Here is a 26,292-nt window from a genome sequence, read left to right as displayed (position 1 = left end):
TGAAAACATTATGCTAAGTAAAAGAAGCCAGACACAAAAGGACATGTTAAATGATTCTTTTTATATGAAATATCCAGAATAGGCAAATCCGTAGAGAGAGAAAGCAGATTAGCGGTTTCCAAAGACTAGAGGTAGGAGGAAATGGGGAGTGGTTACTTAATGGGTACAGAGTTCTAAGGAGGGGTGGGGAACATCCGGCCCCCTGGCTGTATACCACCAGAGAAATCATTTGGCCTGGCCCTGCCAAGGCAACCGCAGGTGGGACTCGAAATTCATTAAATCTAGGAGTTTTTTCATAGCTAATTTTTAAGTTTATAATTTTGTATGGCCCATGAATGATGTTATATGTACTCAAATGGCCCTTGGCAGAAGAAAAGTTCCCCACCCCTGTTCTAGGGTAATGAAAAAGTTTTGAACCTACAGAGAAGTGGAGATTGTACCACACTGTGAAAGCACCAAATGTTATTGAATTGTACACTTAAAAATGGCTAATTGTATGTTATGTGAATTTTACATCAATCAATCAATAATAAAATAATAAAATAAAATAAAATAAAATAAAATAAAATAAAATAAAATAAAATAAAATAAAATAAAATAAAAACCTTTCCAAATAGTAATATAGTGATCTGGACTTTGGGACTGTAAGAATCTCCAGGCCCCCAAGAACAAATCAAAATAAAGTTGCACTCTATTTCAGAGTTGTATCCATTTTTTAAAAAAATTTATTTTTATTGTTGAAAGTATTACAGGTGTCCCATTTTTCCCCCCAACTGACCCCCTCCACCTCGCTCCCACCCCCTCCCCAGGCCTTCACCCCATTGTCTGTGTCCATGGGTTATGCATATATGCATATAACTTCTTCGGTTAATTTCTTCCCACCCTCCACCCCCCTTCCCTCTTCCCTCTGAAATATGATCATCTGTTGCATGCGTCAATGTCTCTGGGTCTATTTAGTTTGTCAGATTCTTTTGTTTATTAGCTTCTTCTTAAAGAAGACCCTTCAACATTTCACATAGTACTGGTCTGGTGGTGATGAACTCCTTTAGCTTTTCCTTGTTTGAGAAGCTCTTTATCTGACATTCTGTTCTAAATGACAGCTTGCTAGGTAGAGTAATCTTGGTTGTAGGTTCTTGTTTTTCATCACTTTGAATATTTCTTGCCACTCCCTTCTGGCCTGCAAGGTTTCTGTTGAGAAATCAGCTGACAGTCATATGGGTGCTCCCTTGTAGGTAACTAACTGCTTTCCTGTTGCTGCTTTTAAGATTCTGTCTTTGTCTTTAGCCTTTGACATTTTAATTATGATGTGTGTTGCTGTGGGAATCTTTGGGTTCTTCTTGTTTGGGACTCTCTGTGCTTCCTGGACTTGTAAGTCTTTTTCTTTCCCCAGGTAGGGGAAGTTTTCTGTCATTATTTTTTCAAATAGGTTTTCAATTTCTTGGTCTCTTTCTTCTTCTGTCACCACAATAATATGAATGTTGGGCCTCTTGAAGTTATCCCAGAGACTCCTTCACTATCTTCATATTTCTGGATTCTTTTTGCTTTTTGCTTTTCTGGTTGGGTGTTTTTTGTTTCCTCATGTTCCAAATTGCTGATTTGATTCTCAGTGTCCTCTACTCTACTGTTGAGTCCCTGTAAATTAGTCTTCATTTCAGTTCTTGTACCCCTCATTTCTGATTGGTACTTTATTATGTCATCAATAGTCTCACATGTTTTCTTAATAGTCTTACTAATATCCTTAAGCATCCTTATAACCATAATTCTGAACTCTGTATCTAGTAGCTTGCTTGGTTCTATTTCATTTAGTTCCTTTTCTGGAGATTTCTTCTGTTCTTTCCTTTGTGACGTGTTTCTTTGCCTCCACATTTTGGCTGCTTCCAGGTGTTTGTTTCTATGTATTAGGTAGAGCTGCTATGTCTCCTGGAATTTGTAGAGTGGCTTTGCGTAGTAGGTGTACTGTAAGATCCAGTGGCTCAGCCTCCCTAGTCACCTGAGCTGGGCCTTCTAGGTGTTCCCCTGTGTGGGCTGTGTGCACTCTCCTGTTGTAGTTGAGCCTTGGTTGCTGTTGGTGTCACTGGGAGGAATTGAGCCCCAGGCCAACTGGCTATGAGGACCAGCTGCAACTACGGCCAAAGAGCTGCTGTACTGGAGACACCCCTATGGAGAAGGGTTTACTTCAGTGGAGCTTTGGTGTTCACCAAGTGCGCCCCTTGAGTGCATCACAGTTAACAGGAATATTTGTATCATATAAAAACAAAATGTTGCCCTGGCCATTGTTGTTTAGTGGTTAGAGCATCTGCCCACATGCAGGCTCTCACAAAGAAGGGTCATGGGTTTGATTCCTGATCAAGGGCCTGTATCTGGATTGCGGGTTGGATCCCGGCCTGGTCAGGGTGAGTGTGGGAGGCAACCAGACACATCACTGTTTCTTTCTCTCTCTCTCTCTCTCCCCCCCCTTCCTCTCTCTCTAAAAATCAATGGAAAACTATCCTTGGGTAAGGGTTAACAAATATTTTGAATTTTTATATAAAGCAGAAATATTGGATTGATTTTTATACCAATTAAATTTCCATTATCACTGTTGAAACTACCAGTTTTGATCACAATTAAAACATTCACTGCTGCCATCTTTAACCATTGCTGTGCAAGTACCTATGGCCTTTGCATGAAAGTTTATTAAAACCAATAGATTCAGCAATGGCAGAAAGGAAGGGGTTAGGAAGACTAGGAAGGATACCAAGGGAATTAATTTTGTCCTATAATCACTTGGCACTCTGTTAGTATTTATTAATTAAGAAGAAATATCTCACTGATATTGGCAAAGATGTGATATCTGGTATGAGAATGTTAACTCACCCAGGAATGAAGTAATTCTAACGCTAAATAGACTGGATAAGAGTAGCAAACCCTTATACATGCTTACAATGTGCCAGGCATAGTCTAAGCTCTTTCTATACAGGGTGAGGCAAAAGTAGGTTTACAGTTGTTCATATGGAAAATAATACAATAATTAATAAATAATAATACAAGAGTAAACTCTGTTTCCCGTATTCACAACTGTAAGCCTACTTTTGCCCCACCCTGTATTATTAATGCATTTAAACCTAACATCAACCTTGTGGGATAGATATTAATATCTCTATTTTTACAGATAAAACAAAGCACACTTGTTTAAAGTTAAAAGTTGATGAAAAGTAAAGAGAGGTGAGAAGAAGAGTAATATTAAATCTATAATCCTAGAATTTTAATGTTAACGATTCCCTTTTAAGAGTGATTTTGGCAACCCTGTGTTGAACGCCACTCTGACACTGCAGATGCTTCACTGCATGAGAGTGCTTAAAGAGTAAGTGAAATACTATTTAATATTGGTACACACCATTGTCATTTCTCATTTTCCCTGTCATGAAGTGCAGTGCAACACAACGATGTGATCCTGGGTGAATCATTTCATGACCATGAACCCTCCCCGCTACAGGTGTCTAGGCCTTTCCCCCTTCTAAAAGGCTGCTATTGAACCTCTGAGCTGGAACAAGAATCCAGCTTTCCAAACTCCCAACCTGGACCCCTCCATACCATCACCTCCATGTCAAGGCTAACTGCTGCCCACCGTGGGCAGAAGGCTCTACTCAGAATCGGTCTCACCCACAAATCTGAAAGACTCGCTTGGAAAAGTCTCCTTTTGCACGTAGGGAAAGCTGTGCCCCAAAAGGCTGGGGCTGGAGCTAGGGCCAGGCTCTTACAAGTAGGACGGGTTAGCACCGTTGGATACTCCTCTCTGGGTGGGCCCAGGTCCAAACTGCATCTGCCCATAAACCGCGCTCGGATCTCAAAACCCGTTGGCCCACTCCCTCCCAGCCAGTCCCACACCTACCCCACGGCCAGCGGCTCCGCCCTCCGCCTCTCCAGGGACCCCTCAGCAGTCACCTTGACGGCTGCCGGGCCAAAACCCGCGGCCCGCTTTGGAGGTTAGCGGACCCACACAGCAGCCCCTCAGAGACCTATGCAAGGACCCAGCCAGGCATGTGCTTCCGGTGGACGCCAGCCAATGGCAGGCCGGGCTCCATCCGCGCCGCTGATTGGCCCCCAGATCCCGCGGGATCGCAACTCTCGCAGGGCTTAAAGCTTTGCGCTTGTTGCGCAGTTGGATGGCTGAATCTAAAGGTGACAAAGCGAACGGCTTTCGAGCGTCACTGTCCCAAGCCAGACTTTTCTTCTTTCGTTCAACTTTTACCTAACCAGAGAGTTAAATTATCTATGTATAGTCACAGGACGTACCAGTTCTTGCTTGAGGAAGGAGCTCAACATTTTGTAAAGGGTCCATCAGCATTTGATCGCAGATCAAATCAGCGAACAGAAGAATAAAACAAGAGCTTCCTATGGGCAGGCACTGTGCCAAGTAACACTCGAACCGCAGCCCCAATTCTCCGTGAGTTACAAGTAAGCTGGGGTAAGATTTAAATACATTAAAAGTTAAATCACTATAAGTGAGCTACAGAAAAATATGGTAATACAAGAACTGACAGCAAGTTTGCAACCTGCCTGCTAATTGCCAAAAAAGTGGAATGAAGTATGACTAGAAACACAGGGAGAGGGAGTCCTGAAGGAACAAGGGGGAAAGACGTGGAGGACAGGGCTGAGAACGCTACAAGACGACGACTGTATTGAAGGCAGGCCCGTGAGAGAGTCCCGCTGTGTTTAGGAAGACACGAGAGGCGCAGGAGCTGACCTGTGGTTCTAATTACTCAGCGAGACGTGTGGGGTAAGGCTGTGACAGAGAAATAGGAATATTGAAATATTTTTTAATTGTTCAACAATCAAGGAACTTGAGAAAGTGACAGTGAAAGTTTTCTGAATTAGGTAAGTGGCAGGTTTGCCCAATATTCTTTTTCTCTAGAGCTCAGTCCAAAATACCTTCCTGCCATGATGCAAATGTTCTTTGTGTGCACTGTCTACTAGCCGCAAGTAGCTTTTGAGCACTTAAAATGTGGTTAATGTGACTAACTGAATTTTTAATTATTTTAATTATAGTTAACCTTAATTACTTTAAATTTAATTGAAATAACCACAGTACCCAATGGTTAAACGAAACTATTCTAAGTGGTACCTAAGGGTGAGTTCTGTCCTGTGATCTATATATTTAAAAGATGACTTCAAATTGATTCAAATGGACCAGGTCTACTGGAGGGGAAAAAAATCAGGAGTTAAATATTATTCTCAAATTCAAACAAAGACATGCAAACTCAAAAAAACAGAGACTATCATTTTTTGAGTGCCTACCACAGGCCAGGGGAGGTGCTTGCATATATTATCAGTAGCTGGTAGCCTTACAGGTAGGAAATGAAAACTCTTGGACCATATTCATATAGGCAAATATGAAAGTTTCTAATTCAACAACAAATGTCAGTGGTAAAATCTACTAAATATTAGCAAAAAAGGCAAAACATTTTTACTTAATTAAATATATGAGGACTAATATTGATAACCAGTAAGCTTCATTGCAATTACATCATAATTCAAGAAAATCTGAAAAACAATGACAAGAACCTATTATTTTATCCTTACATTTCAAAAATAAGTCACCTCTTATTTTAATATCACCTCTTAAAAAAATTTAATAAAATTTTGCAAGAAAAATTTCAAGGGAAATCTGAATTTCATATGAAATAAATGTTTATCATTCTAATAATTGTGTATTATATGCTACATGTTTTAAAGACTTGAAACAATTTAATCTGCAAATACCCAGCACATTTTTCTCTAAGACCAAGTAATAATCATTCAGCTGTTCTAATTACATGTAATTCATGTTCAAATATGATTTTATATGATTTGAAACATGACAACTGTCATTATTGAGTAATGGAAATGTTCTAAAATTGATTGTGCTAATGGTTGCACAACTCTGAACATCATAAAAATATTTCAACATTTTAAATGGATGAATTGTATGACATGAATTATATCTCAATAGAGTTGTATTTAAAATAAGAGGTTGATGCCAATGAAAATATTTCGAGTATTTTAGTAATTTATAAGTACACTTCTTATTTTCCTTGAATATGTGGTTTTTCACATGAATGAGAGGTGAAGAAATTTTGCTTTCTTATCATTTCCCAATATATCTGTTCCTGGTTTTGTTTTATGCAATCTTTAATCCTTTCTTTAAGAAAAGAAAGTAACTTCTCTGAATATCAGCCCGATATTTTCAGGATACCAACAAGTAATCTTGTTTTACAGAGCAGATATTATCCAGTAAGTGGTTAAAGAAAATTATATATTTTCCACCAGATGGCACTGGTGTGCAAATAGTATTGCTAGAATCTTTATACTTCCTTACATCAATAAAATTGTTACATTACCACATTGTTTTCATTCACTTTGATTGGTCTGGATGAGATAAAGAGAAGTGGAAAGTTAAGCTAAAATACTTCCTTGACTTGCTAAGCTCCAGGGTAAACAGAGCCTTCCTTTTACAAATGTGGAATGAAATGCAAGGAGAAACTGTCACAATCTTGTGCTAAATTCAGGGTGAGAACCCAGGATCCCTAACTTTTAGTTGCTGTCACACAATTATTCAATATCCAGAGTTGGGGAGTGAGCACCATAGTCAAAGAGAGCAAGAAAATTAATCTCCATTGTGCCATTGTACATATATTATCTCGTTGGATCTCTAAACTATTAGCTCCGTATATATTATCTCATATAATCCTAATTATACAAGCCTAAACTATTATTTGCATGAGGGAAGCAGAGTGACCGTTTTGTTTAATACTATATCACTTCAATATAGCGCAGTACCTAAAACATAGGGGACAGTCAAAAACATTTGTTTTAGATGAATGGATGAATTATTTGATTAAGCTTGACAACTCCCTCATTTAATAGGTAATATTATTTCTACTTTATAGTTGAGGAAACTGAAGTTGGAATATGAAGTAACTTGTCCAAGCTCACACAATTCAGGCAAAACTATTGAACACAATCTGACATTACTTTGCATTATATATACTTACATGTAAGATTTACAATAGAAGAAAAGTTCCCTGAGGACAGGAATCATGTCCTTCCTATTCCACATTGTATGTCTAGCTCCTTGCCCAGGGCCTGGCACATAGTTGGCATACAATAAATAGTATTTCTCTGTTTGAGTTCATAGCAACCCAAATCTTAGCTGCCAGGACTTGAACGTTCAAGGAGCCCAACCGCAGAACCACTTTCTGGATTATTCCTTTCACTTCATTCCAGTGCCAATGCTGTATCCAGGCCTTACTTCTGGATTTTTGCTAGTTTTTTGACGACCTCTCCTCAAAGCCTTAGAGGTCAGTATGCCCTTTGCTTTCACCTTACCATTTCTCCTAGTTTCACAGCTGAATAGTCGACCCTTTCTGCTCTCAAACGCCCAGGGTGCTTGTGGGAGTTGAGCTGATTCGCAGAAGGTGTTCGTTCCAGTTTTGGGCTCTGTTACGTGTATCTCTGTTACCATGGCTATTCCACGGGCCTCAATTTCCTTATCCCAATTTTCTCAACAAATGAAGCTGGAATTGGATGAGCACAAGGGTTCTTTTCAGCTCTAAGGCTTTTCCATTTTAATTCTGTCCTACGGTGGTCGTCTATTGAGCTTATGACCAAGATGGCAAGTTTTGGGGACGAATCCTCTGAGGGTGGTGTAAAGCCAGAGTTGGACAAGCGCGCGCAGCAGATGAGGCAGTTCTGGCCACAGGGTGTAAGGATTGCACACCAGATGTTTGGACCGCGGCCCGCGGCATTGAAGACCGGGGCTGGGTCAGGCTCCCCCGGGTCGCCAGGGGGCGCTGCAGGCTGCTCTCCCGGAGCCGGCAGCCGGCACGGCCGGACTGCGCCAGACTCGAGCGTCTTCCGGAAGCGGAGCGCCGGCCCCGCAACGGCTCGGGGTGCGACCGCGGCGGTGGCGGGCGCGGCGGAGGCCAGGAGGGCCGAAGGCGACCCGGGCCTGGCTCCCGCGTCGGGGTGGAGCGCCATGGACGAGGCGGGCAGCTGTGCGAGCGGCGGAGGCTTCCGCCCGGGCGTGGACAGCCTGGACGAGCCGCCCAACAGCCGCATCTTCCTGGTGATCAGCAAGTACACGCCCGAGTCGGTGCTGCGGGAGCGCTTCTCGCCCTTCGGCGAGATCCAGGATATCTGGGTGGTGCGGGACAAGCACACCAAGGAGTCCAAGGGCATCGCCTTCGTGAAGTTCGCGCGCAGCTCGCAGGCCTGCAGGGCCATGGAAGAGATGCACGGTCGGTGCCTCGGCCCCAACGACACCAAGCCTATCAAGGTGCTGGTGCCTGTCGGGGCCCCCGCGGGGACGGCGTCCGGGGGTGGGCGTCTGTCGGGCCCCCCTTCACCCGCCCGGGCGGCCGGGTCAGGGTTGGGCAGTGGTAGTCTGTCTGCTCTCGGGGGCGGGCTGAGCAGCGCCTGGCCTTCTGGGGGCGGGGGGCGTGGGGCTGGGAAGAGGGTGTCTCGGGGCCGTCCCGCGGGCCTGCACGGGGATGCGGGGCTCGGAGGGGTGCGGAGAGAGCACCGGCCCCCGAGTGAGCTGGCGGCTGCGGCGCGTCGGGCGGCAGAGCTGCAGCGGCCGGGCCACCCCCTCCCGCCGTCACTAATCGGGAGCTCTGGGTCCCTGGGGAACTCTGGCCCTGGCCTACTTTGAAGACTTCTTTGACTCTCCTCTCTCAGAACAAACCCCCCCCTTCTCCCCCCCCCCCCGTGTATCATTATAAAAATAGATAATCCTGCTCTTCCACGGTTAGGTATGGGGTTTAACAACTTAATAAAAGTCCATTAAACTGTGGCCCTCTTGGTGTTGGGCATTTTCCCACTACCTGACAAGTGTCTATAACATTTAAGTGCAGGTGATTAACATTGCTACTATTACATATTCATCACTTTTGTGATTTTAAAAACCATTTTAAATAAGCCCTACTTGTGAAGGTATTAAAAGCATATGTTTTGTTAGACTGCTGCTTTTCTGTGAAAGCAGACCAAAGTAAACTGCATTAAGAAGAGCCAAATCATTGTGATGGATGCTAGTGTAGTTGTATTAAACGCTTCTTTGTGTACTTAGTTCACCCTGGTGGTATTTATATTAGGTTTCTTCACTTGTCTGTAAAATTATAACTGACACATGGCAGAAAAGGTAATTTTGAGGGGGTATGTGACTTAATCTATGCTTTTGGGGCAGTGCCTGGTACGAGGTAAGCCCTCAGTATATCCTTATTATTGCCAAGATGTCATTCCTTACTTGCTCTGAACTCAGTTCAGGGCCTAATCCTAAGAATCTAGCAGTTGCTTAAAATGTACCCTTCACGTATCCTGCAGAAATAGTTGCTGTATGTGTATTTTGTTTGAGCTTTCCACAAAATTCTCTTCCTCAAATTTTTTTCATTTTTTCCCCATTTACTGCAGAAAACTCAGAAGAATATTATAAATATGGACTTTCATAAATGAAAGACTCAGAGATATTTCAGTCTCTAGAGGTCTTTCCTTTACGTCCATACGCAAAAGAGGAGGAGCCCGGGACTACACCAACAGCACAGTAGACAATAGACATTCTTTCTTCTCCTACATCCCCAACCCTTTGAAATGGGTGACAGCAGATCATCAACAAAATTAATTGTAAGGCCACAGCATGTACTAGATTGGGGGTTTGCAAACTTGTTTTCTAAAGGGCCAAATAGTAAATATTTTAGGCATTGTGAGCTACATACAGTCTGTCACATACTCTTTGTTTTTAGCGGCCCTTTAAAAATGTAAAAACAATTCTTAGGTCATAGGCTGTAGAAAAACCAAAAGCTGTGGTTTGCTGACTCCTGCACTAGATTGATAATTTTCATCTCCTTCCAATTATGATCTTAGCGAAGAGGGTTTTTATATTTTTGAGTGTAACGTAACCATAGAGATTATAACCAAAAACGTGCTCCAAATTTGAAACCTATAGACCTCCTTCCCTTCATTAAATTCCTACAAGAGAAGTAAAATTCCCAACACTGAAATGCACCTTCTCTTTTAGCCACAGAGAAGTTAAATTATTTCCAAAGATAATTAAAATTTAAATTGTTTTTCACATTTTTGTTCACTCATTTTCAGTCACAGAGTTCATTCACTACAGTGCCTACCTAGACAAAGTTCATTCTGCAGCTGCTGCAGCTTGAGCTATCTTCCACTGGAATGTAATTTTTTCAGTATTCCCAGCCAAATTCAGCTTTAATTTTTTTTCATGTACTTTGCTTTTGCAAAGTTCCACAGGATCTATCTACAACAGATTAGAAAGTTACATCACCAGGCCTACAGCCAGAAAAGATTGTCCCAGTAAAAGTCATTTTGTGACCAGCTACATTATCTGGAGGAAAGGGGTAAACCTAGAAAATAGAAGAGAAAAATCTTGGTTTTTAGCTTTGTAAGAATGTCTCTTAGTTAAGAGCCCGTAGTCTGTGAACATAAAATCTCAGGAGAAATCATTCATTAGGTGATTAATTATACATGTGTTCTACCTAGATAACTGTCTCTTTTATCAGATATATGAAACATGCCAGTCTCCTAATATTTAGAAATTTGTGATCTGATGGCGTCTTCAATCTCAAATCTTACCTGAGACTCCTTTTTCCCCCTGGTATCTTCCCATATACTATAGAGGTTCCCTATTGACTATTCATTAGTGATACATCCACTAGACTAACTTTATAGTGGGCCATTTCTTCATTACTCAATGTTACTAATATCTCATACAGTGGCTGACATATAGTGAACATATAGTGTAGATTTATTGAAATTGGAAGTAGACTCTACCTGGGGATATAGCTCTGGATGCAAGGTCTTGTAAGCAAGGTTCTACACCTCTATGACAGCTGTTTTCCAAGCAAACATAACCTTTTTCAGTATTCCTAAAATCTCATGGCTTTGTAAGTTCTGGGTTCTTTTAGTTGCTGGCTTTGTCATTCTTGAATGGCATATCCCCCCCCCACACACACACACTTAAAAGAAGAAGAGAAAAACCCTCAAAGACCCTTTGTGTGGTAATTTATATTAATTTTATTACTTGAAGTTATAAAAATAAAATTAGCCATTAAAATTCTTATGCTTATAGTTCTATAAACAAGTCCACAATCCTATTTAGAGATTTTAACATTCCTCTGGAATAATATAAAACCAAAACAATTTCACAAATGAAATAAAAGCAATGTAAAATTCCAAGTAATAATCTAATGTTATACATGATGTTTCAATAAAACTGAATTGTCAGTAGTAGAAAAATAGTCTTATCAGATAGAGTCTTTTATCAAGTCACTCTGTGCATTTTCTTATTCAATACATCATTTGGATAGTCACTGAGATGATTCAGAGAATGGTTATACTACCCTTTTTTTAATTTTTTTTTTTTTAATCCTCACCTGAGGATATCTTTATTGATTTTTAGAGAGAGTGAGAACATCGATTGGCTGCCTCTCATGCACACCCTGACCAGGGATCCATCCTGCAGCCTGAGTATGTGCCCTGACTTTTTGGTGTATAGGATGATGCTCCAACTAACCAAGCCACCTGGCCAGGGCAACTTTTTTTTTAAAGATTAAATATATGACCATCTAGAATTAAACCCAACTATGTCAAATATCACATTAAACAAATTACTAAACACTCCAATTAAAAGGCAGAGATTGTTGCCCTGGTGGTGTGGCTCTATTGGGCAATGGCCTGTGCACCAAAAGGTTACCAGTTCTGTTCCCCATTTAGGGCTGGATTCCCTAGTAGGGGCGTGCAGAAGGTAGTCAATCCGTGTTACATTCTCATTGATTCTCCCTCTCTGAACGAGAAAAAAAATCTAAAAAAAAGCAGAGACTGTCAGAATTTTTAAAAAGAATGAACTAAGTACTATTTATAAGAGACACTAGGTATAAAAATACAAAACGGTTGATGAAAATAAAAGGGTAAAAATAGCTGGTGTATCAGACAAAATGGTCTTCAACAGGAGAGGAGTATTAACAGATATAAAAAATATGAGTCAAACAGTACATAACCCCTGTTGTTTATGTAGCCAATAATAGAGCTTCAAAATAGATGAACTAATTGATAGAACTAAAAGGTAAATTCACAATCAGATTTTTATATACACTCTTAGTATCTGAAAGAACAAGTAGACAAAATCAGTGGATATGTACATTTTAATAGCACTATTAATCAACTATAAATTGACATTTATTGAACACTACCCAAAAACTGCAGAGTACACATTTTTTTTAGTGCATTCACTATTTTGGTAAACCAGAATACAAAGTAAAAATACATTTGGAAAAAACACACTGCAGAGATTGGTATTTGCTCACATAAAAAGACTACAGCCTGGCCATGTGGTTCAGTGGGTTGGAGCATTGTCCTGTACACCAAAAAGGTTGAGGGTTCGATTCTTGTTTGGGGCGCATATGGGAGGCAACTGATAGATGTTTCTCTCCCCTTTCCTCTATCTCTAAAATCAATAAACATCCTCCAGTAAGGATTTAAAAAAAAAAGTCATTTCAATAAAGATTAAATTCTTTTTATTTGACCTTATTACATTACATTTAACCTAACATGACCTTCATACTAGTAATGAATTAAGTGTACTTAAGAAATAGGAAAACAACTGATTTTTTTCACATTATTTTGTGGGTTTTGTTTGTTTCTTAGGTTTTTATTGCTCAGTCCAGATCATCTGGAAGTCACCGAGATGTTGAAGATGAAGAACTTACAAGAATCTTTGTTATGATACCAAAGTCCTACACAGAAGAAGATCTACGGGAAAAATTTAAGGTACTTATATTTTCTAATCAGCTAGCATCTGTGATAACTCATAACCCTAAGTTAGTTGTACTGTTAATAAATCTAAAGTGTGGTGTGAGTTAGATCATTAGGTTGGTGTGTGGGGGGAATTAAATAACTATTTCTTAAGTTATCTTTTTCAATCTGGTTTCTAAGTATTATACCTAGAATAAATTAACTTTAAATTACAGAATATATAAAAACTAGAAAATATTAATGGTGGTGTTTTCCCCCTCCAGCCTTCATAATGAAAATACAGATTCAAAAAACTGAAGGATAAAGTTCAGTTTTAAGTAAAGTTATACACCTAGTTCGGTGCTGGAGCCAAGATTTAAACCCAGGCTGTCTGAATCCAGAGCCTGCTCTTGTTCTTTAAAATTTTTAAGCACCCTCTTACCACTTCTCTGTATTGCCTCTCATGTAGAGGTAAGGCAAGTCTGAGTGTGTGAATTGTATTATCTTGTATTTTTTACAGGCCTATGGTATGTTAGCATTGTCCTTATTCACAGAAAGGCTTATTCTTTATAAAGTTTTTGTCCTAAAATTAGGCCTCTGGGGGTGTTATATTTATAAAAGTTACAAATAAATTTTAAGTTCTGAAATAATCTGTTCAGTTATTAATTTTGACTCCTGTAAGATCGTTTCTGTTAACTCTCATAGGTATATGGAGATATCGAGTATTGCAGCATTATTAAGAATAAAGTCACTGGAGAAAGTAAGGGTCTGGGCTATGTTCGATACTTAAAACCATCACAAGCTGCCCAAGCAATAGAAAACTGTGATCGAAGTAAGTATGTATTTGTTTAACATTGTTAAAAACTTTTTTAAAATTCTAATTATTCTCAATAGCTGAATCTAATACTGGTTTTTGCTAATAGCCATACCTGCTAATTTAATCTTAGCAGTGGGAGTTTAAATATATATAGCCCTCAGATGAAAATTATTTTGGGCTATGATTAAGCTTTCATTGAGGCACCATCTTGGAAAGAAATATGAGCAAATGCATTAACTTAGGAAATGAAAGTGTTTTTGTCATATTTTGGTTATTATTTCTATAGCTTTTGGGGAGTTTTTTTTAGAGTATGTATTTTAGAATATTAATTATTAAGAAATCGACCTACCCTTTCAGGAATTTTTTTTAATATTTATTCTTATATTAAAAAAACCTCAATAAGTTTTCTCTAATATTTGTTCATATTTGACTTAAACCCTAAATAGAATTTAGTATACTAACAAGCATATAGGTTAAGGTATGATTTATTGGGTTTGCTAACGTGGGTAAGTAAATATACATTCAGTTAATTTCAAGCTAGAGTGATGTTAATGAGATCTTCTGCTATTGCTGGTATATATCATGGAGAATAAGAATTATAAAGAAGCCAAGGAAAGTTTTCTTTATTGTCATACTCGTAGCTGTATTGACCTTTAGAAATGAAATATGCAGTAATTAAATTCGTGGGTTTCAGGATATTATAAAAATCTGTACGTACTGGAAAGAATTATTGTTGATTAGTAGAATTCTTAGATATCCCTAAGATACACACCAAAATTTTCTCTCAGAGCCTTCTAAATTGCTGTCAGAATTAATTGAGCACCTGTGGTATGCTCGTCAATAGGTTAAGAGGAGGCATGCAAATGGAATTTAAAACAGTATTGCCATTTAAGGAATTTATAGCTATAGGGGATAGCCAAGATCTGAAAGGCAAAAAACAGTTAAAGAATAATCAAATTTTAAAAGACTCTTTGAAAGCAAGGAGTATTTCTTATTTGTCTGTTTCTGTCACCTCAAGTACCTAGTACAGTAATAAACCCTTAATAAACATTTATTGAAAACTTAGTCATAGGTACTGCTATTGATAATAGCCTCAATAAAAATTTGCCACATTAAGAAAATGTTCAAAAGTGTGTGGTACAGGCTATCAGAGGTTGAAAAACAAGTGCACTGAATGAACATGGGAATGCATTGGAGGTAGGACTTGCATCTGGTGGAGAGTAGACAGGACAGAAGGTGAGAGCTGCCTTTACTTTATAGTGTATGTAGTATATGCAATCTGAATTAAATTTTTTAGCAAAGGCACAGAGCTAGGTATAAACATGTCTTTACTCAATACTGTGAAGGCAGCAGTCTGAGTAAAGCATAATATTTCTTTTGAGGAATTATGAGACAGAGATAACTAGGTATACTAGAACTATGTGTGGGAGCTTATAAAGAATTCAAGCTTGGTCCACATTTGGATCGCCTTGTAGATTGTTTTAAAAAAAGAAAAATAATACAGGCTATTTTAGTACAGGTGATGTAACCATAGTATCAAGGATGGATTTCAGGGAAAGAATTCAAACTGGCCACTTTTATCCTTTTTGAAGCCACTGAATATACAATGGAAACTATGAGCCTTCTTCCTTGAAACATGCCCATATGCACATATAGGCATAAACAGTTTGTTTAAAGTTTCAGAGGGTTCATGGAACCTTCCCACCTTTTGAAGCTCATTCTTGGACCCCTATTTAAAATCCTGGATCCACAGGCAAAGAGACAGTTGACGGGTTGTTGTAATTAACTGACGAGAATCTAAATTAAAAACAGTGTCAGGGAAGTTAGAGTGAAATATAACATAATCTAAGTATATTTCAAAGGAATAACCTTGATGACAGGTTGAATGTGAAGAATCCCTATAGGATTTGATGTTGAGGAGCCTGGGACAATGTGTTCTTGGAGGAGATTGGAAGGAATAGCATAGAATTGCTGATCCTTCATGTCTTACATTGACCTATAATTTGGAATTCCTGCTGTTTCTTATTTGACCTTTTTTTATATTCCAAAAAGCAAAGAAGTAGGTCTGATGGAGATGGCCATTGTGTAGATTTTGTGTTATACAATTATATTTATAAAGCTAAGTCAGTCACTAGCAATCAAATATATTTGTGGGTATGTTAAATTTGCTGTGAAGCCTGAAATTCATGGATTCTCTTTTCAGGTTTTAGGGCAATCTTGGCTGAACCCAAAAATAAAGCATCTGAATCTTCAGAACAAGATTATTATAGTAATATGAGGCAGGAGACTTTGGGACATGAACCTAGAGTAAATATGTTTCCATTTGGTAAGCAGGCTGCCTTTACTTTATAGTGTATGTAGTATATGCAATCTGAATTAAATTTTTAAAAATATTCTTTTATTAGCAATCTGTAAATATCACTTAGTGAATAAAAGTCATATTGTAGTGGGGTTTTCTGTTTTAAGTTTGTCATGACTTCTCATGTCCTTAATATTTAACACTTATTTTAACTTCCAATTATAGTTTTCTATGGGTAGTTATACATTTTTATACACCTCCTAAATATTAAACTATGTGACTGCCACTTTTTTGGGTGAATTTCTACCTCTGTGCTGCTAACCAAAAAAGTATGAAAGACACATACAGATATTTCCTCAGTATTGAATCCTAAAATTTTATCCCTAAGCTACTGTTGCTTTAAAATTAGAGCTAGAGGAGAGGAATGATAAAAGTAAAAGCTAGAAAAAGGGGGAAAAGGGTGATGAAAGTAAGGGCTGTTCATGCTATTTGGCATAAATGTTCCTTTAGGAGAAACACTTGCAATATTTTGCAGTTTTGCATACTAAACATATTCTTGTGAAAGTAGACTGCACGTTTCTGCTTGTGTTTCTGTGTTGAAGGCTGGGCATTGGGGAAGAGTTGTCTGTTTTCTTGTCATTGGTCCCTTTTGGTAGTGCTGTTGACCAAGAACGTTCTACATAATACAGTGCCTTTGTTCATGCAATAGACTCAGTGAAAGTTCATTTTATTTTCTAGTACCTAAAGTGTTAAATGAATTCTTGGATGTATAGAAATTTAAAGATTTACTTTTTTCTATGTTGTTGGAGAGCAACAACCTGAATTTTCAAATTTTGACAAGAATGACAACAGAGGCCAGGAAGCTATCTCCAAACGCCTGTCAGTTGTATCAAGAGTTCCTTTCACTGAAGAGCAGCTTTTCAGCATTTTTGATATAGTTCCAGGATTGGAATATTGTGAAGTTCAACGAGACCCTTATTCAAATTATGGTAAAATAATGTCTATATTATTTTTAAATACGTGTTTTGTTAAAATGGCTTTTCTCCTATGACGCTTTATATGTTAGATATGGTTTGTGTGACAGTTTTTCTTTTTATCTGCTTTAAACTTTTAAATACAGTGGTACCTTGATAAATAAACCCCTGGGAATATATCTTCTTTATATGGAGTTATTTATTTTTTAAATATATCTTTATTGATTTCAGAGAGAGGAAAGGAAAGGGGGAGAGAGAGATAGAAACATCAATGATGAGCAAGTCATTGATCCGCTGCCTCAAGCCCTCAACCCGGGAATGTGCCCTGACCGGGAATCAAACCCTGATTACCTGGATCCTAGGTCGACGCTCAACCGCTGAGCCACGCCCGGCCGGGCGAGTCATTTATTTCTTAAAAATATTTTAACTCCCACAAGTAGAGCATTTTCCGTTTCTGGTTGTACAACAGAAACACCTCCCGGCAGGGTCTCTCTCTGCACTCTTGATTAATGCTAGGCTGAGTTCTAAAACTCAAAGTTTTCTCTTCATCCCCAAGTCTCTTTTTCTAAACTTTATACCTTGAAATGAAACTCCTTTCCTTCATTTCAAGTACCTACTTCTTTCTACTACTTCTCATTCAACTCCTATATATTATTTACCTTTGTTTTAGGTCATGGAGTGGTTCAGTATTTCAATGTAGCATCAGCTATTTATGCAAAATACAAGTTACATGGATTTCAGTACCCTCCTGGGAACCGAATCGGGGTCTCCTTCATTGATGATGGGAATAATGCAACAGAGTAAGTACCATTCCAGGAGAGCCTGAAGCAGGCTTTGGGGGTCCATGATTATGACTGAAGAATAAGTTAGAAAACAGTTGACCTCTCAGGTGAGGAGGCTGCACAGAACAAGTTACTGTTAAGGAACTGAGTGTTTCTAGCTTTCTGTAAATTATCAGTTATTATCCCCAGTCTCCTTAGAAAAATGGCAACGCAGATGGTAGCTGCACAGCTTGCATCGATGGTGTGGAATAACCCAAGTCAGCAGCAATTTCTGGTAAGTAGGTAAGAATTTAACCTTCACAATACATCCATAGGGTATAGAGTAAATATGGCCTTGGTTTATTACCTATATAAGAACATTTTCAGAGCTATATAGTAAGAGACCACATAGGGGTCATTATACACATCTCTTTCGGTCTTGGCTTAAGATCCCTAAAGTGTAGTTTTTCTTTTTCTCGTTTTGTACACACCTCTTCAACAGCAATTTGGAGGAAGTTCTGGATCACAGCTGCCTCAAATCCAGACAGATGTTGTACTTCCATCGTGCAAAAAAAAAGCCCCTCCTGAAACTCCTGTGAAAGAAAGACTCTTTATCGTGTTTAACCCTCACCCGTTACCTTTAGATGTATTAGAGGATATATTCTGGTAAGATTTCAGTTCCACAGTTACATTTTATAATGTACTTTATTTCAACTAGTAATTTAAGCACTCTCACAATCTTGAAACTTCTCAAGTCCAATACCTATCAGGTAGAGATGATTTGTTCTGTGGTTTAAAAAACTCTTTATTGATACCATCTTTTAAAATATATGATCATTTCCTTCTCTATTATTCACACACACATCTAAGTTCCCATACAAAATTAATTTCCTGTTTTTTGTGTGTGTATATATATTTATTTAATTGATTTCATAGAGAGGAAGGGAGAGGGAGAGAAATAGAAACATCAATGATGAGAGAGAGTCATTGACCAGCTGCCTCCTGCACACCCCCTACTGGGGATCAAGCCTGCAACCCAGGCATGTGCCCTGGCCAGGAATCGATCATGACCTCCTGGTTCATAGGACGATGCTCAACTGCTGAGCCACGCTGGCTGGGCCTTATGTTGTTCTGAAGGCATAAAACCCATAGGATTGTTTTGAAAAGTTGCATGCATGGAATGTACAAATCATTTGCTTCTTGATAGAAGATACATCTGCATACACCTGTCTTCTAAAATTCTTATCACATAGCTTTTCCATTGTAGTTGTAATTGAAATGAACAGTGTTTACTAAGCATCTTCTGTTTTGTCAGCACTCTGTTGGATCCTTAAGGATTTTATAATTACTTCATTGAGTAAACAATTACTTGATTGTACAGAAGAGTATATAATAAGTGTCAAAAGGGGAAGGCTCTTGTTTATTTGTTTTTAATATAACTCCTTAACTTTTTCTTTTTTCCATTTGCCTTATAACAATGTTAGTAACTTTAAAAGATGGTTAGGAAGCTTATTAAAGAGCTGCTCAAAATATCAAGTATGAGGTTCAAGTATTTTAACTTTTATTCAACTGATTCTTTTAGTTTCTTTCTTGAACCTGTCCTCTGTTCCAGGCAGGCACTGTGCTAAATGCTAAAGACATTATATAAACAAAACATTATATTATGTAAACAAGATAAAATAGTTGTCTTAGAGATCACCTTATTTAGGAGACTGATAAATAAGTAGGAAATTTCAACGTGGTGAAATTAGTGCTATGTAAAGGAGTGGACGGGCTATGAAATACATAAGAGGGGCAGCTATCTTAGAAGACTCCTTAAAAGAAGCAAGGTATGGTGGAGACCTGAAGGATAAAAATAATTTAACCTTGGAAGAAAGCTGGGAGCGTGGGTGGTTATTCCTGCCAGAGAGAATGAGAAAGGAGGGTATTAGAATATGGAATTTGAGACTGAGGGAACGTAAAGCTAGAGAGGACAAGGACACTGTCAGGAAAGGCTCACAAGGTATCTGAGGGAGTTTGTCTTACTCTGGGGGCAATCAGTGAGGAGCTGCTGAAGGGATTTTCAGGGACGGAATGATATTTATGTTTCAGAAAGATCACTCAGAAGACAGGGTGGGGAATGAATTGGAGAGGGGCAGGGAAACTAATGAAGAAGGAATTAAGAGTAATCTAAGAAAAGGTAATGATTGTCTTCATGAAAGAAACCTGAGTGAGAATGAAGAGAAACAGAGAGGAGATGTTTAAGAAGTGAGATTTGAATGGGAGATAGGATATGGGGAAAGGGGTGAAAAAGGAGTCCAGAATCGACCCCAACTTTTAGACCTGAGCAGCAGTATTTATTAAGATCAGTTGATTTTTGATTTTTTATTTACTTTTGTTTCAGTCGTTTTGGTAACCTGATTGAAGTTTACCTTGTGTCAGGAAAAAATGTGGGGTATGCCAAGTATGCAGATAGAATAAGTGCTAATGATGCAATTAGTACTTTACATGGAAAGATCCTAAATGGAGTCAGACTTAAAGTTATGCTGGCAGACTCCCCAAGAGAAGAATCCAACAAACGACAAAGAACTTACTGATTCTTGAGGTAAGTTCTTTTTAATCTGAGTTTTAAAACACACTGACTAAATAGTATAGCAAGAAGAATATGTATAATAAGTACTTTAATTAGGAGTTTCTTTATCATAATTTAAAAGTTGTCACTTAAAAGCATTATGGCTTACAACTTCGCTGATAAAACCACAGTTCAGGTTAATTTTACAAAGTATTTTTTAAACAAACTTTTTAAAATTGAAATGGTTTTGATATGTACTGGAAGAATTTTTTGCCCTTCTATAAAGTAAAATCAGGTTTCAGTTTGGAAAATTAATTACGTTTTGGTTTATGAATGTCTTAGATATTAAGACTTGGACCTTTTACTACATGCTTTCATAAACATTAAAGTTGAAATACTTCTAAATATTTTAACTTGAAGAATTAATGACTTGAGTTATGAATTGAGGTAATTTATAACAGACTTGATAATATTTTGATTTCTCACTAATACAATGCCTATCAAATAATAGACCTTTGAACCTAAAAGTTGGTGTTGTCCTGGACAGATATTTGTGAGTTTGTGCTTTAAAGCTACACACTCAGAAAAATATTTTCATGTGTATATATGTATTTAAAAAATAACCCTGACAATTTACCAAAAACACTTTTATTTACCATAAATGATGATATACGCAGCCATATAAATTCCTTTTATTCGTTTTCAGGAATCAAACTTAAATTTTTTTCCCCCTATGACAGTCAATTCATATCTTCATGGTTTGGGGAAATATTCTTGTAAATTTGGAAATGTTCAGCTCTTTCACATTTTTATTCTATAAATGCATTCTGAGTTTCAGGGGAAGCTGAGCGTTTTCTTGTTCCCACACCCACCAACTTCCCAAGTCCACTGCTGGTCAAATGGTAGCAGTTGGCAAACACTTTAGATGCAGCTTGAAGTTACTGGCTTGCAGGCAATTTTCTTTTCACGTCAGGTTTTCTTTCTGATTATGAGAACTAGCAAGTATCAGGATGAATCGTCTCAAGCCTTGCTGCTGATGACCCTTCATCTAGTAGAGCAAGTTAAGTGATTAGTTCCTCCTTCCTAGAACACATTGACAATAGGAAGTGTTCATTGGGCCCATTGTGAGTAATTCTAATTTAGAAATGTTTTCAAATGTTTTATCTGATTACAGAACCACTTCCATTACTCCATACAATGTAGAAATATTAAATTGCTAATGAAAAAGAATTAGCAAGTCTTTCTTCTAACAAAGCGGTTATTTGTGTTTACAAATAAAATGTTAAGAACCAAATTCTGTTAGACAAGCTATCTTCTAAATAGCTTGAAAAATACGGTTATTCATGTCTGAATATTTCAACATATAGGTAACAAGTCTTTTATTCAAAGAATCTTTGTCTTTAAACTTTAAAATCTTCTTAGTATCAGAAAAACATAAGTTAATCTTGTGGTTGAGCCTTTCCTAATGGCTGTTTATATGGTATGGAGAATATTAGACTTAAAATCAGAAGGTCTGGTTCAAATTCCAGCTCTGACACTTAACTGGCTGTGATTGGGCAGATCTCTTCACCTTTCTGAGGCTGAGGGTTTTTTTATGGCATTATTAAGAGAAAATGAGTCAGCAGAATTCCTTATAAAAATTTTTAAAATGCTTTTCAAGTGTGAGCCGAAACTCTTGCATTGGTCACTTAAGTGAAACCTTTGAGATGTCGTCTCCAAATGATCAGAGATTAAAAGTTCAATGATACAAAACTACCTCGTGGTCAGCTGGTGCTGTGAGAACAAAACTTTATAATACCACATGTTCCCTGTGATAGTGGTGTACATTCATCCAATTCCCCATGTTAGAGAAAGTGCATATTTTTCAGCATGACTAGTCATGAAATACATATCTGTCATTTTTTCCCCTTATTGAACTATTTAATATACATATTTAGGGCAAAGAGAAGGAGGGTCAGATGAATGAAATTCAAGAGGACATAAACACTGCTCAAGAAAGCCACTTCCTTTGGTCTCGGAGGAGTGGTTTAAATAGATTTAAGTGAGCCACTCCTAGGAAATAGGAGAAGAAACTGGTCTAAGAATATAACTTTGAAAGTAGTTGAGTGCTGTTTTGAGAGGAGGCTGATATACAAGACATGTTTCTATTTCTATTTGAGGAAAATAAGAAATTTTAGTATTTCATAGCATTCTGATTTTGTATTAATTTACAGCATTTTCCCTTCAGAAATTCAGTATGTGCTTGCATCATCCTTCCAGGTAACTGGTTTTGCTTATTTGGGGGCATCTATGATTAAGCAAGCAGATGGCATTGGTTATATTGAAATAAAGGAACAATTCCTAACATTTTAGGAGTGCTATATACAACAGCTGTTTCCTTTCAGGTGATGATTTTCATACTTGTGTTGTGTTCTTTCTACAGAACAAAGACTAAATAATGACATAGTCCTCAGCTGACTGACTGAAAATGTGACTGGACGCACTCCCTGTGGACAGTTGACAGCTTTTTTTTTTCATATATCTGATAGTCTGCACAACATTGTTTTATCTGGGGAGCAGGGATTGTTGACATGTGTTTTTGAATCCACACATTATTGCTAAAACTAATATAGTAGTTGTTTCTTAGAGCAATATGTTGTTATGTGTAGCAGAAATAAAGTTTTCTTTGCTTAACTAAATCATGCCTTATTTATGTGAAAGTTGAGAATGAAAGACTTAATAGATAGTGTTTAGAATTTGACTAAATGACATATTTCATTGATTTTGAGATGCACATTTTTCCACTTCTGCAATTGGAAATGTCTTATTGATTGTGTATCATAGTGTAATTTCAGCCTTTTTTTCTTTCATAGAGGAGCCTAAAATAAAGATGCTTCTTTCAATCAGTTGCATCTTAGATTCAATAAAATATGGTAATTGTTACTCAGCCTACATATGAAGATTGGCTGTTTACATTTACTCTAAGGCAAGAGTCAAACACGTATCATTAGAAATATTTTTATACTGTATTTTTACAGTTAAACCAAAATTTATTGGTAATTTTGTACGCTCTTTTAAGATTATAGAGCAATGGTGATAAAGAAAAAATATTAAATTGTTGATAATAAAGTTTTTATTTTTTTATAAATAAGTTTAAATAAATGTCACTGGCTTTGGAGGTGGACACTTTCCCTTTATAAATACAGAAATGTAATGGCCACTCCAAAAATATGACATGTAAGTAATTTTCATAACAGACTGTGATAGGAAGAATAGTTATTTCAGAAAATTAAAAATTAGAAACCTACTCTGCTTGTATTTTGAAAATCCAAGAAAAGTTTTTTTTATCAGCTCTTGCACTGAATGCTATATATCAGAAAGAATATATCTAAGTCAGGAACTTGGCACCTTAAAAAAAAAGGCATTATAAATGCTGTACAGTTGTTAAAATATCACTTAATCATGTCCTCATTATGCCTTTAAGATCCTCAATTAAACTAAAACTAGTGAAAGATTACATTTACTGAGCATAATAGAGTGTTTCATACTCAGGCATCTCTCCATTGAAAAATCAAAACTCTCTTTTTGAATTAGTAATTTTAGTAAATTTAGAAAAGAAAATTTCAGTCTTATCTTCCTAGGCAAGACACTGTTTGAGAATTGAACTAAGTATCTTTTTGTGAGCCAAAGGGCATATTTAGAAAGAAAGCAAATGCTCTCTTTATAAATGAAAACCTAAGTGAGGAGAATTGAGGATTAATTACCAGCAGATAAATTTAGTCATCCCAAACTCATTCACTGCATACATAGTTCCATTTCTACATATTGGAATTAAATTGTTCCCTACAGGTTATCTGGCTCTACTACCCAAGTAATGCTTGAATTCCCACCTCTTAAATATTCCCATCAGGTGATTAAACAGTTTAAAAGTAGGGAGCTCACTACTTCCTACAAAATTGACATAAAATTTGATTCCCTGTCATTTTCGCCTCTTAGTCTTTAAGTTTTTCACTGAGCCATGCAGAGAAGGCAAATCTTTCTTATGATAACTATCATACACCCTTCTTCCCTCCAAATATTCTATTCAGATTAAATAATCCCAATTTCTCCACCCTGCATTTAAGGTCACAGTGCAACCTTCTGTTGAGTTTTATCTCCCAGTTAGTTGCATGTCTCAGTGAACAATGGTACTTTGGCTTTGGTGTGCATTTAATCTGAATCCTCTCAATCTTGTAGCCTTGCTCCTGCTTTCCTTGCAGTTCATCCCTAAAGCTTTATTTTTAAAAGCCTGAATGTCACATGTTTCTTAAAATGAGGAAATTCTGGATCTGAGAAACAGCATTAGTATTCTAGTGCTTATGTTGTCAGCTAAATGTTTTCTTCTCAAATGCACTTTGGATTTAAGGACATAATATATAGACTTTTAATGTCAGTTACTAAAATTGCCAACATAGCAGGGTTTGTGTTAGGTAAGTTCAGTTTAGAAAAAAAAGCTAAACAATGCAAGTTAATAAATTTATCTTTTAAATACATGGTTCAATTAATAAATAATTTTAAATAAATCCTGATTAAAACTTTCCTGTAAATTCATTACGTCTGGTCTTTTATGGTAGTTTACAGATGCTGAAAGCAGCTATCAACTTTGCTGCTTCTAGAACATCATGTCCCAAACCGTATTCCTTGAAATAAATACTAGTGTCCTGAGAGAAGTCAGTAAGTGTTCTTTAGGAAAGAAATTTTCATAGTCAAATATATTTAGGAAATGTTCAGTTATTCGTTCCGCAGGTTTTTGACCATGAAACGAGGCTTTCATATGCTCTTGAACACCATCACTGGTATCTCCAAAAGAGAACCATAGTTTGTACTTTCGTAGTTTGCTTTTATATACCATAGAAAGCATTCTTAAAGGCACACTATTTTTTTTTTTTAATCCTCACCTGAGTATATTTTCTCCATTGATTTTCAGAGAGAGAGAGAGAGAGAAAGAAAGATCTATCTGAGAGAGACACATCGATTGGTTGCCTCCTGTACTCACCCTGACCCAGGGATTGAGCCTGCAACCGAGGTACGTGCCCTTGGCCAAAATTGAACCCGGGACTGCGGTCTGCAGGCTGACGCTCTAACCGCTGAGCAAAACCAGCTAGGGCGAGGCACACTACTAACAAGGCATTGATATTCCAAGAAATATATTTTAGGAAAGGTTCTTCTAGAATATATACTCTTTTTATTTATATGGTATGGTGTGGTTTTATTTACAAGTTTATTTTTTAAGCTTTTTTATCCCGCCCTAGAAAAAAAGTTAGTGCAAAATACTAAGGAAATTATTACTCTAAAATTTTAGCTTTCTCTGATTTTTGTTCTCTTTTCATTGGAAACCTACTAAATATTAACCAAAAGAAAAAGAGATTTTACTAGTTGTGATAACCATTGCCACGCAAAAACCGAAGAGCAGTGGTTCTTAAACTTTGATGTCTTCAAGAATCACTTCAGGTGTTTGTTTAAAACACAGGTACGCTGATTCTGCAGGTTTGGGGTGGGTTTTTCAACAAGCTCCCTAGGTGATTCTGATAGGATAGTCAATAGCATTGACTTTGCAGTATACTGGCCTAAAGGGATTCCATATGTTGGACCTTAGGTTACACTGTTGTAACAGTAAGACATTGAGAAGTTTCCAAGCCTTTTTACCTTGGGCATTTTTAGAATTAAGCATTTGTTTTAATTTCTTGTTTTCAAGAAATTGAAAAAAAGCAGTCTCACAAATAGCAAGATGTCAGGCCAGCTTTTACATGTTAGCAAATATTTTCTGATGTTTGTAAAGGATGGTAATTATTTGCTTTATGCCATTCAAAGCTTCTACCTAATTTTATTTTTTATTTTCACTTATTTTGAAGCAAATTCTATTAATAAATTATCAAAGATTTTGGCTCTAAAGAACTACATAAGCATATGTCACTTTTTAAATGACAAAGGGATATGAATGCAATATAATTATCACCAGTGTCTAAAAAACAAATAGAATAACCATAAGGGTATAGAAATACATGGACGTGTATGTGAGTATTCTTGCAATTAAAATGGATCCTCTTATAAAATTAAATGCTTTTTTGGTGCACCCAAAAACCTGTTGATTATAAGTGTACTTTAAC

The 26,292-nt window shown here is 37.4% G+C and overlaps 1 protein-coding gene across 4 annotated transcripts; it reads left to right on the top strand.

Moving 5' to 3' along the window:
- Positions 1-7,931: 7,931 nt before the first annotated feature.
- Positions 7,932-22,845, top strand: RBM45 (RNA binding motif protein 45). 4 transcript variants are annotated; one of them, XM_087819744.1, is made up of 11 exons: positions 8,217-8,296; positions 9,427-9,636; positions 12,679-12,801; positions 13,471-13,597; positions 15,786-15,908; positions 16,691-16,870; positions 17,526-17,655; positions 17,827-17,911; positions 18,119-18,282; positions 20,000-20,200; positions 22,590-22,845. In XM_087819744.1, exons 2-10 carry the CDS (start codon positions 9,604-9,606, stop codon positions 20,190-20,192), a joined length of 1,158 nt encoding a protein of 385 aa, XP_087675870.1. In that variant the 5' UTR covers positions 8,217-8,296; positions 9,427-9,603; the 3' UTR covers positions 20,193-20,200; positions 22,590-22,845. The 4 variants fall into 4 exon arrangements, with proteins under 4 accessions (XP_016080630.2, XP_087675869.1, XP_087675870.1 ...); XM_087819745.1 differs by having other exon boundaries at positions 8,240-8,258; XM_016225144.2 differs by lacking the exon at positions 9,427-9,636 and having other exon boundaries at positions 7,932-8,296.
- Positions 22,846-26,292: the final 3,447 nt, after the last annotated feature.

The sequence above is a fragment of the Miniopterus natalensis genome, chromosome 8 (genome assembly GCF_054644295.1).
Source record: "Miniopterus natalensis isolate mMinNat1 chromosome 8, mMinNat1.hap1, whole genome shotgun sequence".
Classification (NCBI taxonomy): Eukaryota; Metazoa; Chordata; class Mammalia; order Chiroptera; family Miniopteridae; genus Miniopterus; species Miniopterus natalensis.
Note: the sequence above shows the minus strand (reverse complement) of the source record. Positions and strands in the feature narration are given on the sequence as shown.

Coding starts and splice junctions, on each gene's coding strand:
- RBM45 (XM_016225144.2), top strand. CDS start 7,997: ATGGACGAGGCGGGCAGCTGTGCGAGCGGCGGAGGCTTCCGCCCGGGC. Junction 17,656..17,826: donor GATGGGAATAATGCAACAGA/GTAAGTACCATT, acceptor TATTATCCCCAG/TCTCCTTAGAAAAATGGCAA. Junction 17,912..18,118: donor CAAGTCAGCAGCAATTTCTG/GTAAGTAGGTAA, acceptor CCTCTTCAACAG/CAATTTGGAGGAAGTTCTGG.